The sequence below is a fragment of the Eumetopias jubatus genome, unplaced genomic scaffold (assembly GCF_037043125.1).
Source record: "Eumetopias jubatus isolate StellerSeaLion01/CBP00866 unplaced genomic scaffold, mEumJub1_p1.0 scaffold_6, whole genome shotgun sequence".
NCBI lineage: Eukaryota > Metazoa > Chordata > Mammalia > Carnivora > Otariidae > Eumetopias > Eumetopias jubatus.
This window is the reverse complement of record NW_028274812.1, coordinates 17811457-17827822: the sequence shown is the minus strand read 5'-3', so window position 1 is coordinate 17827822 and position 16366 is coordinate 17811457. Positions and strand designations below refer to the sequence as shown.

The window sequence follows — 16366 nt, the reverse complement described above, 5'->3', positions numbered from 1 at the left end:
TTTCTGAAATGAAGAAAAAAAAAGTATATCTATCTATCTATCTATCTATCTATCTATCTATCTATCTATATAGTAAAAGAAGTCGTGCTTCTTCCTGCCGGGGACTGTTTACGAGAGGGAAGTCAGCGGGGCCCCCAAGAGGTCGCTGGTGGCGCAGAAACTGAGGCCAGATGGTAGAGAAAGGGGAAAGGAGAAAAACACCCAGAAACTTTCTTCCTAGTTGCGAATAATCGCCGCCCCCCCTTCGCCTCCCGGTCAGAGGGAGTAACGTGACACCCGGGAGAAACCCGGAGACCGGGGCGCCGAGAGGGAGGGAAGAGGGAGGAGAGAGGGCTGCGGAGAGCCGGAGAGGGAAAGGGGAGGAGAAGAAGGAAAACCCCTGTCAAGGAGGTGGAGCGAGGGGGTGGTGTCCGCCTCCTGTTCCTCCCTGCCGTCTTTTAGAGGAGTCTGAACCGGGACAAAACACGCCGAGACCGACAGACACAAAGCCGGGGGGTCCACGCTGGCGCTGGAGGCGAGCCCCGGCGGCCGCGAGCGAGCCCGAGGCGCGGCGGGGCGCGGGGCGCGGGGGCGCTAGCGGGCGCGGGCCGAGCCGGGGCCGGGCACCTCGGCCGCTCGGGCCGCGGCGGCGGGGACCATGCCGAGGAAAGTCTCCTGAGCCCGGCAACTTCGGCCCCTCCCCGCCCCCACCCGTGCTGCCCTCCGCGCGGCCCTGCCCATGTGCAGCCGGCCGGCGGGGCTCTCCTCCTCGCAGGCGGATGGGTGACCTTTTCCTGGCTCGGGCAGGCTGTGCGAGGCGGCGGAGCAGGCGATGAAGAAGAAGCAGCAGTATCCCGGCGGCGGCGCGGATGCCTGGCCCCATGGGGCCCCTCTGGGGGGCGCCCCTGCGGGCCTGGGCAGCTGGAAGCGCCGGGTCTCCCTGCTGCCTTTCCTGCGCTTCTCCCTCCGGGACTACGGCTTCTGCATGGCCACCCTGCTGGTCTTCTGCCTGGGCTCCCTCTTCTATCAGCTCAGCGGGGGACCCCCTCGCTTCCTGCTCGACCTGCGGCAGTATTTGGGTAAGGAAGGGGGCCGGGCGAGGGCGGCGCGGGCCGCGCGAACTTGTGCTGGGGAGGGGGGCGGGGAGAGGGGCGCGTCGGGGACTTGTGGCGCTGCGACCGCCCGCCGGCGCCCCGAGGCTCCCCAGGTGGGACGCCCGGGTGCCGGCTTCCTCCCGCGCGTCAGTCCGTCTGCCCCGAGGCGGAGGCGCTGCCTGGGTGGCTTGCGGGGCAGGTACCCCGGGCGGGGCACCGCATACCTTCCCCGCCTCTGCCTCCCCGTCTGGGGCGGAGTGCAGGCGTGTGTGCTTGTGGGTGTGTACGACTGTGTGTTTTCTGGCCCGGAGGTGTGGGGAGCGGCGAGGGGAAGGGCCACCCCCCCCGCCCCGGGGCATGGTCAGTGACCGTGGTCCTCTGTCTCGTGAGCACTCCGGGTCGTGCGGGGGATGGGGTTCTCTCCTCGCCCCGCTCGGTTCTGCTGGTTCTGCCCCGCGAGTCCTCCTCCTGCTCGCCGGCTCAGTGGCCCAGGGGCAGTTTTCGGGCTCCGTGCTGACCCTGGGCTGGCTAGTCCTTCGGCAACAGCGAGGGGGACGCGGGGAGCGGCTGCCCTCGGGGGGGTCCGGGGCTATCCGAGGGCGCGGGTCAGCCGGGCTGGCAGTGTCGCCTGCTTTGACCCGAAGATCCTCTGAGATGCGTGTGTCTCAAGTCAGAACTTTTGGGGGCGGGGGACTTGTGCTTGGTTTCTTAGAAGCGAGGCTGCCTATTTTTAGCAGAAGTGAGGAAGGGGTTGCACGGAGAGAGAAAAGAGCCGCTGCAGAGAGAGGGCGGGATCCGCAGCTGGGTGCGGGCGCGGGGAGGGCGGTGCCAGGGCCAGGCGAGCGCACGCCCGGGTCCCCGGTCGGCTGCTGGCGCGCGCCCTGGCCAAGGGAGGCTGCAAATCTCTGACCCGTCGTGGCCAGAAGAGGTTTTGCGGGGGCGCGGGGAGAGGCTGGGGAGGCGCCAGCTTCTTGCAAAGGTCCAAGGTGATGAACCTGAGCCACCGGGCAAACATCTGGCATCTGCCTGACGCGAGCCGGTGCGCAAAGGGAAGCCTCCCGAAGCGCTGGACCATATCGGGCGAAAAGACTCCAGTAGGCTGGAAGCTGCTACACTTCACCTCAAAAGTCCCCCCAGTCGCAGAAGCCACAGGTCTAGATAGCAGGAACCTCAGCAAAGTGACAAATGTGTCGGAGCATTTTGAAATACAAACGCAGATAAAATAATGCTCTTTCCATGTAGTGAAGCTCAGATTTTAAAAGGTGTGCTTCCATTTCAGTAGAAACTTTGGAGAACTATGGTTTTGTAAGATGCTTTAGGGAAAATTAAAGAAAAATATTGTCCAAGCAGGTTTCCAGTACAATCTGGTTTCTTAGAGGATTTGGGATAATACGCACTTTTATTAGGGAGTCAAATCTCTTCTTTCCCTGAGTTCTGTATTTTGGAGGCTCCATAGCTTCATAGATTCTGAGACACCTGCTAGTGCTACAAAGCTAACTTTTTTTTTCCTTTTTCTTTCTTTCTTTTTTTTAATAGTTAACAACATCTCACTGTTAACTGGCATTGGGAAGTGTTTTGGAAGCCCAGGGCTCTATAAAATCTGATAACAAATTCTTTGTTGAAATTCCCCTTAAGCAAAATGTGGAGACCAATGGGGCAGGGAAAACACAGTGGATGGGGAATGAGACTATCTGTGTTTAGTGCCCTCAAGAGCACTTGGCAGGGCACTCAGACTTCCTGGGTCTCGGCTTTTTCATTAGTAGTTAGGGGCTGGACTGGGTTATATCTCAGACCTCCGCCCAGCTCTTGAAATGTTGTATTTCTGATCTCTTCTTGGGGGCAGGAAAAACTGAAAGGAGGAATGAACAAAGGCCATACTGGGGGTAAAACCAAGAAACTGCATAATCTAGCGTGTTAACCTTTTGAAAACTGAGCCAAAAGTGTGTTGTTCCCAGAATCAAGTGCTTTCATCCTTTATTTAAAAAAATGAGGCCTGATAAATTTGGGGGCTCAGTTGGTAGAAGGGTGAATTCACTCAGGGAACAGGGAAGAACCAATGGGTCGAACATTGCTCTTGTTACTAACTTATCATTAAGTCTCTGACTGACATGATGGGTGAAAAAAATGACATCACTGTGAACTGAAAATAGGATACCTTGGCCAAATTTGTTCCCTGTTGTTTTGTTACATAAATATAATTATTTTTGGGAAAAGTGTGCTTGTGGTCTTTAAGAGGGTCTAAAATATACCCTTAATAATATAAGGCCAAGGTATCTGCAGAATACTTACCCCTTGTGTCCTCCATTCTATTATTTTAGTGTCTGTCAAAACAAAATTTGTGGTTAGTAAACATATCCTCTCAATTTCCTGAGTTAGCCAATTTTGGAGGCAAGTATTTTTCTTAAATATAAGTTCATATAAAGTCAAAATTTTCCAAATCAAAATAATATTTATAGCAAAAAATTTTCTTGACAGGAACTTATTTTAATATACTTATATATTATACATCTACACATAGTAGCTACTTGATATTTATGGCAGTAATAACTGAACCTCTTGTATCAAATAGGTCATATGATATTTAACATATTGAATATTCTCACAGTAAAGCCAGGAGATAGAACCATTCCCGACAAAAGCTAACACTCGTTGTGTATGTTCCAGTAAAGGCAAATGCAGAATGAAATTGTATCCACATTGCAATATTACAGGGAGCTTCTATTGTTCCTATTTTTGATGTGGGAGAAATGAAAACACAGAGATTCACTGACTTGCCGAAGGACACACAGCAAATAAAGGCAGGACTTGAACTCAGATCTCTCTGGTTCAGGCACTTAATGCATAACTCTACAAGCAGCCAAGATGCAAGGGGAATCTGAAGAGCTGACTGGCTAAAAATAATCATATGTATTTGCAAAATTTTGCTTTCTTTGATATTTTATTCTGAGTATCCTAAGGGGCCAGCAGAGAAGGGAAATAAGTCAAGCAGCTGGTCTGCTCTTAACTCCACCTTCCTGTATTAATCTCCCTGTACCAGTGAACTCAGCCCTCCCAGCGCCACACACCTGGAAGTGATACCAAATAGAATCTTAAATTCCTGATCTTTCTGTCTTCCTTTAGCAATTTGTTCTTTGTCTGGGCTAGCAGTTTTCAATGTGTGGTCCGTGGACCTGCAGCATCAGCATCACCTGGAAACTTGTTACAAATGCAGATTCTCAGGGCTCGTTCCAGACCAACTGAATGAAAGAGTCTGGGCCCAGGACCCAGCAATCTGTGTTTTAGCAAATCTTCCAGGTGACTCTGATACAGGCTAAAGTTCGAGAACCATCGTTGCAGGGAAAAGCTTTACTTTCAGGAAGCCTCCTATATACTTGAGTGAAAGAAGGGAGATGAGAGAGAGGAGATTCAGACAGTATTTTAAAGGTGATATGCATGGTTTCATCTTTTACAGCTCAACTTTTAAAATTGCATCTGCTTTGCTGCTTAAGCCCCATTGTTTCAAGGGAAGGACCAGCCAACAGCTGCAGCTGCAGCTGGCTTTAGACTCTCCGAGGTTAAGAGTTGGGTGGAATGGGGTGGAGCTGGCGACCAGAAGGAATAGTGGAAAAAGAAAGGGGGAAGGAGGCAATGATGATGCTTTCTCTTCCCACAGAAGCTGGGTCAAATAGTTCTTCTTTTCTAGTTTGTTTGGGCCTGGGCAAAGTCTGTTTTCCTTAAAGGTACTTTCTGCAGCAAAGGATTTGAAAAAAGCAAAGTAAATTGGGAGTGGGGTGGATTATGCAGGACTAACTGTGGTCTTGATTTTTTCCTCCTTGAAATCGGTTGAGGGAGAACAGGAGCATAGAGTGGGGCAAAATGCATGGGTTTGGCAAATGGCAATCCCTAAGCTTGGGGACCATAGTTTTTCCAATTCAGTGACATTCTTTGCTTTTTTGAAGTGGCATTCAGACTTTGATTTGCTATGGAAAACAAATAAAAATCAAGTACCCCCCCCCCAGAAATTAGGTTATGATACAGCCTCTGCCAGTAGTCTCATTACTTATGAGCTGTGGAAATATCAGAAACTTGGAATATAACTCATTACTCTGATGTAAACTGAATAAAGCCAGATGGCTTACTACACATCTTATACGACTGGCAAACTCTAATGATTTATCATCAAGCCTTGGATATGTGATTTAGCCTTTATGGGAACTTAATTTGTTGGGTCGATCTCAAATTGACATGCTTTCCTTTCCATTTTTTAAGTTATACCACTTTAAATGGAGATACACTACTTCTATTTCAGTTTTCAGAATTGCCAATCTTTATACATATTATATATGAGCATGGCAATTTCGAGTCAAAAAACGAGAGAGAAAGAGGTGGAACTTTATCGAATTTGAAATTCTCCAGGTTTAAATGAATTTAAAGGAAAATGTGAAAAATAGAGATCCAGATCTGTTACAAAATCATTTCTTTAAACCTTAAAAATCAAATTTAATTTTTCTTCTGCACATCAGGCATGGTTTAAATATAGTGCTCTGGGCCCCAGACAGCAATCTAGGAAATGAATGCATGAAATATGATGTGATCAATAGAAATCGTTGACATAAAAAGAAAATGGCATTCTTGTTTGTAGCTGCAAATGTGTCTTATAGGGTTGGCTGGGGACACAGTAGCCCTGTATTAGAGGAAGGACAGAAAATGGAATTCAGCTATGGCAGACTGTTCTATAAACACATGGCATGAATGGGGAAAAGCATTCTGCTTTGTAAACTATTTTTGATGTAGACTAGTCTCAGTATGAATTGTTTAAGAGTACGTATAAATATGTATTATCTGGATACTGTCTTTCCTCAAATTCCCTGTCATCAGTCCAGATTTAAAACACTAGTTGGCTTTGTATTTGAGAAACCAGAAGGAAAGTGGTCAAGCTTGTTGGGTCCCAGAAGAAATAGTATCTTTTGCTTCCCCTGAGGGAAGCGCAAGGGTGGACACTAACTTGCCCTGCAGCTGTCCTGAAGAGGAGCAGCGACGGACCATGAAAAGGCATCTTATTTGACAGAGCATGGCTGCTTGAATTGTAAGAAGTTATCATTGCTCTTTTTTTTTTAAATTTATTTATTTGACAGAGAGAGACACAGCGAGAGAGGGAACACAAGCAGGGGGAGTGGGAGAGGGAGAAGCAGACTTCCCACTAAGCAGGGAGCCTGATGCGGGGCTCGATCCCAGGATCCCGGGACCATGACCCGAGCCAAAGGCAGACGCTCACTTGCTCTTTCTACTTTCGTTTTTGGTTCTGTTTTGAAAGATGTTAAGACTTGACCACAAATAAATGTTGTCTTACCTGTATTGATTTTTGTTATAGAAGACTCAGCTTTAAGCAGCGATCGCCGTAAACCCTTTCATTTATTAGAAGCAGAGACTGAAACACGAATATTCCACCAAAAAATAAAAAAAAAAAATGTAGCAACTGTTGGGTCAGAAAATTCCAAATGAAGCCCATTTCAGGATTGCTTTTTATTTGTAACAGTTTTATTGAGATATGATTTAGAAACCATACAATTCACACATTTAAAGTTTTGAATACTTTAATAGTTTTCAGTAGTTTTTAGTATATTCATGGACAAGCGCAACCATTGCTCTAGTTGATGTTAGAGCATTTTCATCAGCACAAAGAGAAACCCCATATCCTTTGGCTGTCACCTCCCCATTCCTCCATCTCCCCAGCCCTAAGTCAACTCTAATCTACATTCTGACTCTATAGATTTGCCTGTTCTGGACATCTCCTAGAAATGAAGCTATACAATATGTGGCCTTTTGTGAGTGGCTTCTTTCACTTGGCATATTGTTGCCATGGTTCAGTCATGGTGTACCATGTATCCCTACTTCATTCCTGTTAATGGCTGAATAATATTCCACGGTTTAGGCCACATTTTGTTTATCCATTCATGAGTTGATGGACATTTGAGTTGTTTCTATCTTTTGGCTATTATGCATAGTGCTTCTGTGAACTATTGTGGGCAAGTTTTTGTTTGAAGACCTATTTTCTGTTCCTCGGGGTATATACTTCGAAGTGGATTGCTAGGTCATAAGGTAATTCTATGTTTAATTTGTTGAGGAACTGCCAAGGTGTTTTTCACAGGGGCTACACCATTGTACACCCCACCAGCAATGTATGAGAGTTTGAGCTTCTCTACATCCTCATTAACACTTGTTATTTTTCATTATTTTGATTATCGCCATCCTAATGGTTGTGAAATAATATTTTATTGTGCTTTTGTTTTGCATTTCCTTAATGATGAGTGATGTGGAGCATCTTTTCATGTGCTGATTGGTCATTTGTATGTCTTTTTTGGAAAAATGTGTATTCACATCCTTCACCCATTTTTTTTTAAGATTTATTTATTTATTTTGGAGAGAGAGAGAGAGAGAGAGAGAGCGCATGGGGGAAGGGCAGTGGGAGAGGGAGAGAGAATCTCAAGCAGACCCCGCCTTGAGCTACAAGCCTGATGCAGGGCTTGATCTCATGACCCTGAGATCACGACCTGAGCCAAAACCAAGAGTTGGACGCTCAACTGACTGCGCCACCCAGGCACCCCCCTTTGCCCATTTTTTAATTGGGTTCTGTTTTTGTTTTTGAATTTTAAGAGTTCTTTATATATTCTGGATACTAGACCCTTATCAGATATATGATTTTGCTGTTTATTTTGAAGTTGCAAAAGATGGTACTGGCTTAAACACGATACTGTTATGTACTGTTCTCTGTATTATAGGTGTGTATCTTCTCAAGGGGCAAATTATTTTCATACTTTAGTCATTTTCAAAGTGCTAAATACAGTGTCTGGGTATATAGTAAATTCTAAATAAACTCCTAACAATTAACCAGAAACAAGGCTGTCTTCAAAAGAATCTTGGGGGCCTTGTTTGCAGTATGGATCACTTTGAATAGGAAACATTTTGGTTGTCTACATTTAGCTTTCATGTATGACACTTCATGGATAGAGAGCACTAACCCATTTTATAGATGTCACAAAGATTACTGTGATTTATGTGTGAAATATGAGTGTAGCTAGTTTTGAACAGCAGATTATAGTACATTAGACGTGAGTATTTTGTCCTGTATTTGCTCATTAGAATGGAGCTGATGAGCTCAGCAAGGGAAGACATTTGGGTACATCATGTTCCTTATACAAGGTAATACAAGGCTACCAAGGAGATCTTGAACATTCTCATAAAATTAGAATTCATATGCAATTCATTTTTTATTCACATTGTGCTACAACATACAGGACAAATATATAGGAACAGGATTATGTATATATGTTTCTCTTTAGTAAGTTAACTTACGAATTTTAGAAATATTAGTTGTTTTTCTGAAAGTGTTAGACATTTTTAGTATGTTTTAAAAATACGTATTATCAAAATGAGAAGCTTTAAGAGAGGTACAGTCAATTCCATGCTGCTTGGTAGAGGCTCAATTTGAATAATTTGTAACATTCTCATATTGAAAATGACCTGGGAGCCAGATAGCTATTTAGTGGTGAGGGTATGCTACACCTCTTGGTCTGACTCTGGGTTTCTATCAGTTGTCTGTAATTTCCCAAAGATGGCCCCTGGCTCATTTTTCCTGTCTCATTATATGACTATGCTTCTGTTTTTGCCACTCTGCTCATGGTTCAGGAAGCTCACATTCCAATGATGATCTCTGAACTCCCATAATTAGTTCATTATCACATCCGAAGTTGTGATAGTCTACCTTGTATTGTGATAGTTTGTGGGCAAGCTCCTTGAAAGGAGGAAGCTGCTCCAGTACTGTCCATCTCTAGTCTGACACCTCTCCTGGGTGCTCTGCACAAGCCCTCAGGAACTATCTGTTGATTCAGTATATTTGCTGAGCAGACTGTTCTTCGCAAGGGGGCCACATCCTGCTTTGTTTGGTCTCTATTTTAAGAAGAGAACTTGGGGAGGAGTGCCAGGAAAGACTTAAGCTCAGGTGATGTCTACGGCCTGTCTCTTCCTGTCTCTTCTCTTCCTGGCTGTTTGAAGCAGATGTTTCAAGCAAAGATATTAAAGCCACTACGACATATAGTTCTGTAAAGATTTCTCTGCACATGGGGATAATTGTCCACCTCTTACCTGTGGAGATTTGGAATTACATTTATAGAACTCTCCCTGTAATTAAGAATACCTGAGCTCAATGTAGAGCTTTGGCTGCATATGACTAGAATGCAGACTTCTTGTTTCTTGTCATTTTTTCAAACCCCGATGAGTTGTTCTGGGAGTTTGCACATTGTTTATTTCTCTCTCTAAGCCAGTGTCTTCCTTACCTAGCAAACTGTGTTAAATTAGCTAGTCCATTTCCAGCATGACTTTTTGTCTTTAAGGAGATGAGACCAAAAGATGACATGGTTTTTTTTGGGGGCGCCTGGGTGGCTCAGTTGGTTAAGCGACTGCCTTCGGCTCGGGTCATGATCCTGGAGTCCCGGGATCGAGTCCCACATCGGGCTCCCTGCTCAGCAGGGAGTGTGCTTCTCCCTCTGACCCTCTTCCCTCTCGTGCTCTCTATCTCTCATTCTCTCTCTCAAATAAATAAATAAAATCTTTAAAAAAAAAAAACAAAAACAAAAGATGACATGGTTTTTGAAGTACTGAGCAAATGGATTTGCCCCTAGAAGGGCAAAATGAGAAACTATACAATTAGGGCTCAGTCAGTGCACAAACCCATTGACCCTTGTTTGATGAAAGGTATTAAAATCACCTTAAGTCGTGGCTTTGATTAAGCAATTCTTAGTTCACTCTTTGATGGGTGATTTAAGTAATTATTTACATTTAGCCCTACTGCATTTCTGGAAACACCATTGATTTGTTTTTTTCCCACCTCAATGAGTATGACTTTCATAGTCTTGATGAAAATAAAAATGGAAGTATTCTGAAACGCATAAATTCTTTTGTTCAGTCATTCAGCAAATATTCATGGAAGGCCTGTGGGGCACAGGCATCCAATGTTAGAAAGAATTGAGGCTTTAGAGCAGAGATTTTGATGTGAATCACTGCGCTACCACTTATCAGCTGGGAGAACCTGGGCAATTTTCTTAACTTCTCTGAACCTCAGGATGTTTTGATATATATGATGGGCTTGGTAAGTGCTGTTTTATAGGATACGCCTCTAACCCAGTGCCTGGCATTCGGATTCAACAAATGTCTATTTTCTCACTTTGTCCTTTGCTTCTCTCAGTCTCCCTTTTCTTCTGGCACGAATACATCTGTGCACGGGGACACACACGCATGCAAACACACATCCTGGTGGGATGTGCAGTCTCGCTCCTGGCTTGGCTTCCAACCGAAAGCACCAATCTAACCAAGAACTATGAATGTACTAAACCAGTGTTCTTGTGGCTTATCTCATCACCCTCACCCTCAGATTGGCAAGGGCTCTTCAACAGCTGACAAGTTCCAGTCATTTGCCCCATTAATTATATGCACACCAACTTTCCAGCTTCTTCTCTCTGTTGCTTCCTGGAAACAGTCTTGAAAAAACACATTGAACGCACAGCCTGCTTTGCTCTGGCTTGAACTTATCCACACCTTTCCCCCCTACACTTGTAAAAATAAAAATAGTTGTGCAGAGGGGGTGTGGTGCAGCTGATGCTCTGGGATGGCCTGCTGTCCAAGGACAGGGCTGGGGGTCTGTAACTCATGCCCTTCCAAGCAATCAAAATGCCAGGCAGACCCTGTGACATCTGGTGAGAACCTCTCCCGCTTAAGACGGAACTACCTGGCCCCGTAGTATGGCCACTTGCTTTTCTCTGGTTTTGGAGAGAAACCTCCCTTCTTTTGGAGGTCAGGGCCAGAGCCGGGGACCTGAGTCATGGATCCTGTCATTGCCTGGAGGCTGGTGAATTTGCCTCTGTTTTGCATATTCCTCTTCTTCCTGTTGCCTTGACCTGCCCCGCCTTCGATGGGTGCTGGCACATGTGCAAGCCGCAGACCATTACCATCTGCCATAGCTGGTCACTCAAGTCCTGGAGAAGTTGAAAGCAAAGGTAATTTTACATTATTTAATAGAAAGTTAAATTTTGTTTAGAAAAACCATGACCTTGCAATTCCGGCCCAGAGCTTCCTGCTTTGACACAGGGATGTTTGACGTGAATGCTTTCCCACTGGAGAAGCAGAAGCAAAACTGTGCAGGTTGCTGCGAGGGGTACGGGACCTGGTTCGGAAGGGTTCCCAACTAGTCAGTGGTCAGTGCTCTTAAGTGACATGAGCCTCTTAGGCTTAGGTTTATCTCTAAAACGAAGACGTTTGATTAGGTCCATGATTCTTCATTGTTTTTCTTTCTTAAGACCTCCATCAGCAGCAGTGTTTCCATATGGTCTGGCTGGTCCATCTAGGACTGTGTCCCAGTGGCCAGGAATGGGAGAAGAGGGGTGGATTTGGGGTTCTTTAAAGAGATTCTCTAGGTGATTTTTATATGTAGCCCCAGGAGACGCTGTCTCTTTTCTCTTTAGAATCACTGCATTAGGTGTTTTCTAAGGTCCTGCCTACTGTTTTTTTTTAAGATTTTTATTTATTTGTTTATTATATATATGTATATACATATATACATATATATATAGAGAGAGAGAGAGGGAGCACACGAGCGGAGGGAGTGGGACAAGCAGACTCCACGCTGAGCACAGAGCCCGATGAGGGGCTCAATCTCACGGCCACGAGATCATGACCTGAGCCAAAATCAAGACTCTGACACTTAACTGACTGAGCCACCCAGGTGCCCCAAGTCCTGCCTACTCATAAAATTCATGTGTTGAAAGAGATAAGAAGCCACTGAACTATAGCAACTAAAACAGTGAGGCTCTTTCCTTTGGCACCAAATGCCTATTTAAAAGACTGTAGGAGTCAAGTGACTAAGGCAAGTGGAATACACAAGAACTTTTTAGGCCATTATTTTCAAAGTCTTAATCATAGTTTTTTGTTTGTTTGCTGTTTTTGTTGCTTTGTCTTCATTAAAATTGGCACCACTCCCCGAATATCACCAATTTACCACAGCCTATCTGGACAATAAGGGGAGAATCTCGTTCCAGAAGTTGTGGGAAACAGAACATCCCTGGGAAGACAGAGAGAGAGGGAGAGGAAGCAGAGTAAGACATGTCTTTCTAGAATTCGGAGTCCGACAATGTGATAGGAAGGAAGAAGGAAAACAAGTAGGAATATGAAAGCTCCGTTGTTCAAGGAAGATTCTCACAACCTCTTGCCAGCTCCCTGCTACCGGCCATCCCTTTCCCTCGGGGACAGCTCCAGTAGCTGCGGGAGTTCTTCATGGTATGGTGAGCTACTTCCGTCTGCTTCTGCTAGTTCTTCTGGAAGCTACACAGAATAGTCTATTGGACTGTATCATCTTTCAGAGGATTGAAGATATGAAGATGCTGTCATGCGCCCCCATATATATTGTCCAGAAAAATAGATGTAGATCCCAGTAGTTCCTTATCTGAAGTCACCTTCAGACATAGCACAAATGGCAAAGGAAAAAAAATGACTGTAAAAGTAGAACTTACTGAACAATGGCACCCCATACACAAGGCAAAAGACCCAGACTGGGAACAGGTGTTTCTGTGGGAAATGGGATTAATATGCAGCTATTTAAATGTTTAATAAATCAATAAACAAGAGAAATAATTTGTGAGATAAAAGGGGAAAGAATATGAGCAGGCAGTTCATAGAAGAGGAAATACAGCTGACTAGCAAGCATATGAGAAGACCAAATGGCCTCCATTCTCTTATGTACCTTAACCACTTGCCTCTGTCTCTGGGCCCCTTCCCTGGCCTGTAGAACTGAGGAAACTTCCAGTTCCCTCTGCTCACAAGCCAGCTTTGCGGAGAGGAGTCACTATCGGAAGCATGTCTCTTCTAACCCGCCTTCTTCTGAGAATGACCACCACATCCATCAGTGTTGCGTAGTTATGACAGGGGAGGGGAGCCGGGAGCAGCTCTTGGGAGCCCTGACTCAGGCCCTAAATACAGAAGTCTTGCTGCGTTTTTGGTGCCACGTTTGTGTTGGGTGGTCTGCTCACTGAGGCACCCTTCTCCACACTCAGAAGCACAGCCAGGGAACCACACGCAGTTAACGCCCAATCGCGCCCGGCAGCCTGCTCTGCCTCCCTCCTTCACGGCCTCTCTGCATCACGGACGCTTTGCTGAGTCTGTAAGAAGCAGGGCAGAAGGAACCAACGTCACACGCTCACAGAATGCAGCATCTTTTCCTGGGAGTATTTTCTCAATATCTGGAAAAAACAAGTGAAACTGACTCATCTGGTTGGAGTTCTACAGAAATGTGATTGCAGATTTCTTGCGATTTCATTCTGCTTTAGTGTCAAAATTCAGCCAACGATGTGCCAGAAAATGTGTGTAAAATCACATACAGATTTAGACTCTGGAAGAGGAAGTTATTTTTACCAGGGCTGGGAAGGAAACAGAAAGTGACAGTTGGCAGGGAAGTCAGGGCAAGGCTGAGCACGGAGGTGAGGTGTCTGCACAGCTGGGGTGCGGGCATGCTCACATCTCCCATCCTGCCAGACTGGCCTGGGGGCTGTGGTGTGGTCGCCTCTTAGCAGGTCGAGCGAGGACCTCCTGTGCTGAAGACCTACCCAGAGGAGAGTGTTGACATAACCTCCGAGGAGGATGCCAGGTGAAGCAGTCGAGAGGGTAACTTTGGTTACTCCTGAGACACGCTGTGTGCTCTCTGGGACAGTTTCACAGGGGCTACTCTCAAGAGCTGCACAGGGCACAGAGGTGAAAATGGAGCAAAGGATTCTGGAAAGCTATGCAAATATAAAAACCAAACAGTGCAGCGTCTTCAGTTTGCTTTAGCAGATGACAGGAGTGAGGCCGTATTATTTTCTTTGCTTGGGCTTTTCCCAATTCCAAAGGCTGCCCTTGTTTGCTGGCCCAGCAGAGATCCAAGGCCTTACGGAGTCTAAAGTATTTGTGGTTATGTTCTTCTAGTCATGCTGTGAGATGAAGAGGTTTCCAGAAATTAAAGTGAGGGAGAAGGAAGGATTTGTTAGGATCCATAACCTCTTTTTATTGCCCTTTTCCCTTGGGCAAAGGCTATCTAGAGTTACTATTTAGCGATGATATTTGAGTCTCCTAAGCTTGTAGTTTGATGAGAACTTCTCAAGTACATTTGGAAAAGACTTTATGCAAGCACTCTTGCGCCTTACTGCCCTGTTCCTTACGGCGGGGGAGAGGTGCCTAAGTTCTCTGGGCCTGTGTTGTGAAATGTACACGGTCCCAGCGGTGCCTCTCTGTTTCTGCCCTGAACTCTGGAATGGAGAGTGTGTTTTAGGTGTGTTGGCAAGTGTGCTCCCTAGCTTGGATGGAGGACCTACTAGAACAGTCTTGGGTTACCAGGAGGGCTTCCATTTTGTCTTTCATTTCTTTTATGGCATAATGCATTGCCGTTTGACAACATAACCTCCTTTGTGCAGATTTTTTTCTTGGCCACCTTGTTGGAATGATAGGTGACCTCTTGTTTATTTCAGAGTCAGTCTATCCCACAGGCTTTTTTTTTTTTTTTTTAAGATTTTATTTATTTATCTGACAGAGAGAGACACAGCGAGAGAGGGAACACAAGCAGGGGGAGTGGGAGAGGGAGAAGCAGGCTTCCCGCTGAGCAGGGAGCCCGATGCAGGGCTCGATCCCAAGATCCTGGGACCATGACCTGAGCCAAAGGCAGACGCTTAACGACTGAGCCACCCAGGCGCCCCGCCCACAAAGCTTATACTTCATGGAAGTTTCACATCAATGAGCCTTAAAGGATCAGAGAACATGTGTTTTCCGACTGCTTTCACATCCCACCCTCCTTCACATTCGGCTTGGCAGTCACCCTCTCTTGCTTCTGTCTTGTTCCTTCAACAAATATTCATCAAACTCTACTGAAGTGCTGGCTGAGGGAGATACTGTGACCAGTAACATTGTACTCAGGGGGCTGCCTTCTACTTGGAAGGGCAGACGAAGACTGAGGCTAAACATAGAGAGGGATGAATAGGGGCCTGTGGGAAGCTACCGGAGGAGAGTAGGAGCACTATTTGTGCCTAGCTGTGGAGAGACTGACGATTTCTTTGGTTCAGGCCCTGTTTATGCCAGTCTCAAGCTCTTAAATCTGGCTGCACAATAGAATTACCTGGAGAGCTTTGGAAAATGCTGATTTTCATTCATGCCAGGCTGGGGCCTGGCCACCTGTATTTGTTAAAAGCTCCCAGGTAATTCTAATATGCAAGCAAGGTAGAGAACTACCGAAGCAGATACAAGGTACGGCAGTTTGGGGTGTGCATTAAGTCCTCTTACAGTGCTGTTTAGGGATGCTTCACTTAATCTAAAATTGTTGGTTTGGTTGTGACATAACCCTTTAGCTTTTGGCTTCTTCACACCAGCTCATCTCAAACTTGAATGGCATTCAGGTCACCTGGGAGTCAGTTAAACTGTAGATTCCGGTGCAGTAGATCTCCGGCGGGGCCTAGAATTCTGCATTTCCAAGAAGTTCCCAGGCGTCACCAGCATGCTCCCTCCCTCCCGTTGGAGGATCACACTTTGAGTAGCAAGGGTCTACACTGCAGCATTTCTAGGACATAATTAATACTTGTAAACAGACCCATGAGTCAAGGTACAGCCCAGCACACTAAAGAGCTGTGCATTTAAACATTTTATAAAATTCTTCTTTTTTTAAAGATTTTATTTTTAAGCAATTTCTGCACCCAGTGGGGCTCGAACTAAAACCCTAAGATCACGGGTCGTATGTTCCACCGACTGAGCCAGCCAGGTGCCCCTATAAACTTCTTTTTAATTCAATTTTCATTCACCAGTTTGATTGTTTAAATTTAAGAACACTAGATTTTTCTTAAGTGAGAATCACACACACTTACATGATTCAAATTTAAAATGTCTGTTGTTGGTTTTTTTCTCCTTTAAATCTCTGTAATCCACAGTATTGAAATGTAGGCTGTTTGGAGATTTGTGAATGTACAGATTTTGACTTCATGTCAAGTTTGTTAATGAGCTTGTTAATAAGCTAATAATATTTCCAAACAAGTTTGGAAATAAAACAACTCGTGTTGGGTATGAAGTTTCTTCATAGTTGTTGCAGATTCCTGCACCGTTGTAAATTTTGTTGTTAAGGCGTAGTATCAGAATTCATTGCCAAAAGTCCCTCTTATCCAGATTCTCCTGGTGAAGGATTTTTTTTTTTTTATGGCCAGAGCAAATAATTGGATGCAAACAGAGCAAATAATTAGAATGACTTGGTGTCATGCTTT

General features: G+C 45.4%; 1 protein-coding gene across 1 annotated transcript in view; it reads left to right on the top strand.

Annotated features, from left to right (window-relative positions):
- Nucleotides 1–704: 704 nt before the first annotated feature.
- UST (uronyl 2-sulfotransferase) overlaps nt 705–16366 on the top strand; it is a 300379-nt gene continuing 284717 nt past the window's right edge. Inside the window, exon 1 of the mRNA XM_088024234.1 lies at nt 705–1058. Within this exon, the coding sequence (XP_087880360.1) occupies nt 812–1058 (247 nt within the window). The 5' untranslated portion in view covers nt 705–811. The remainder of the gene's footprint in view (nt 1059–16366) is intronic.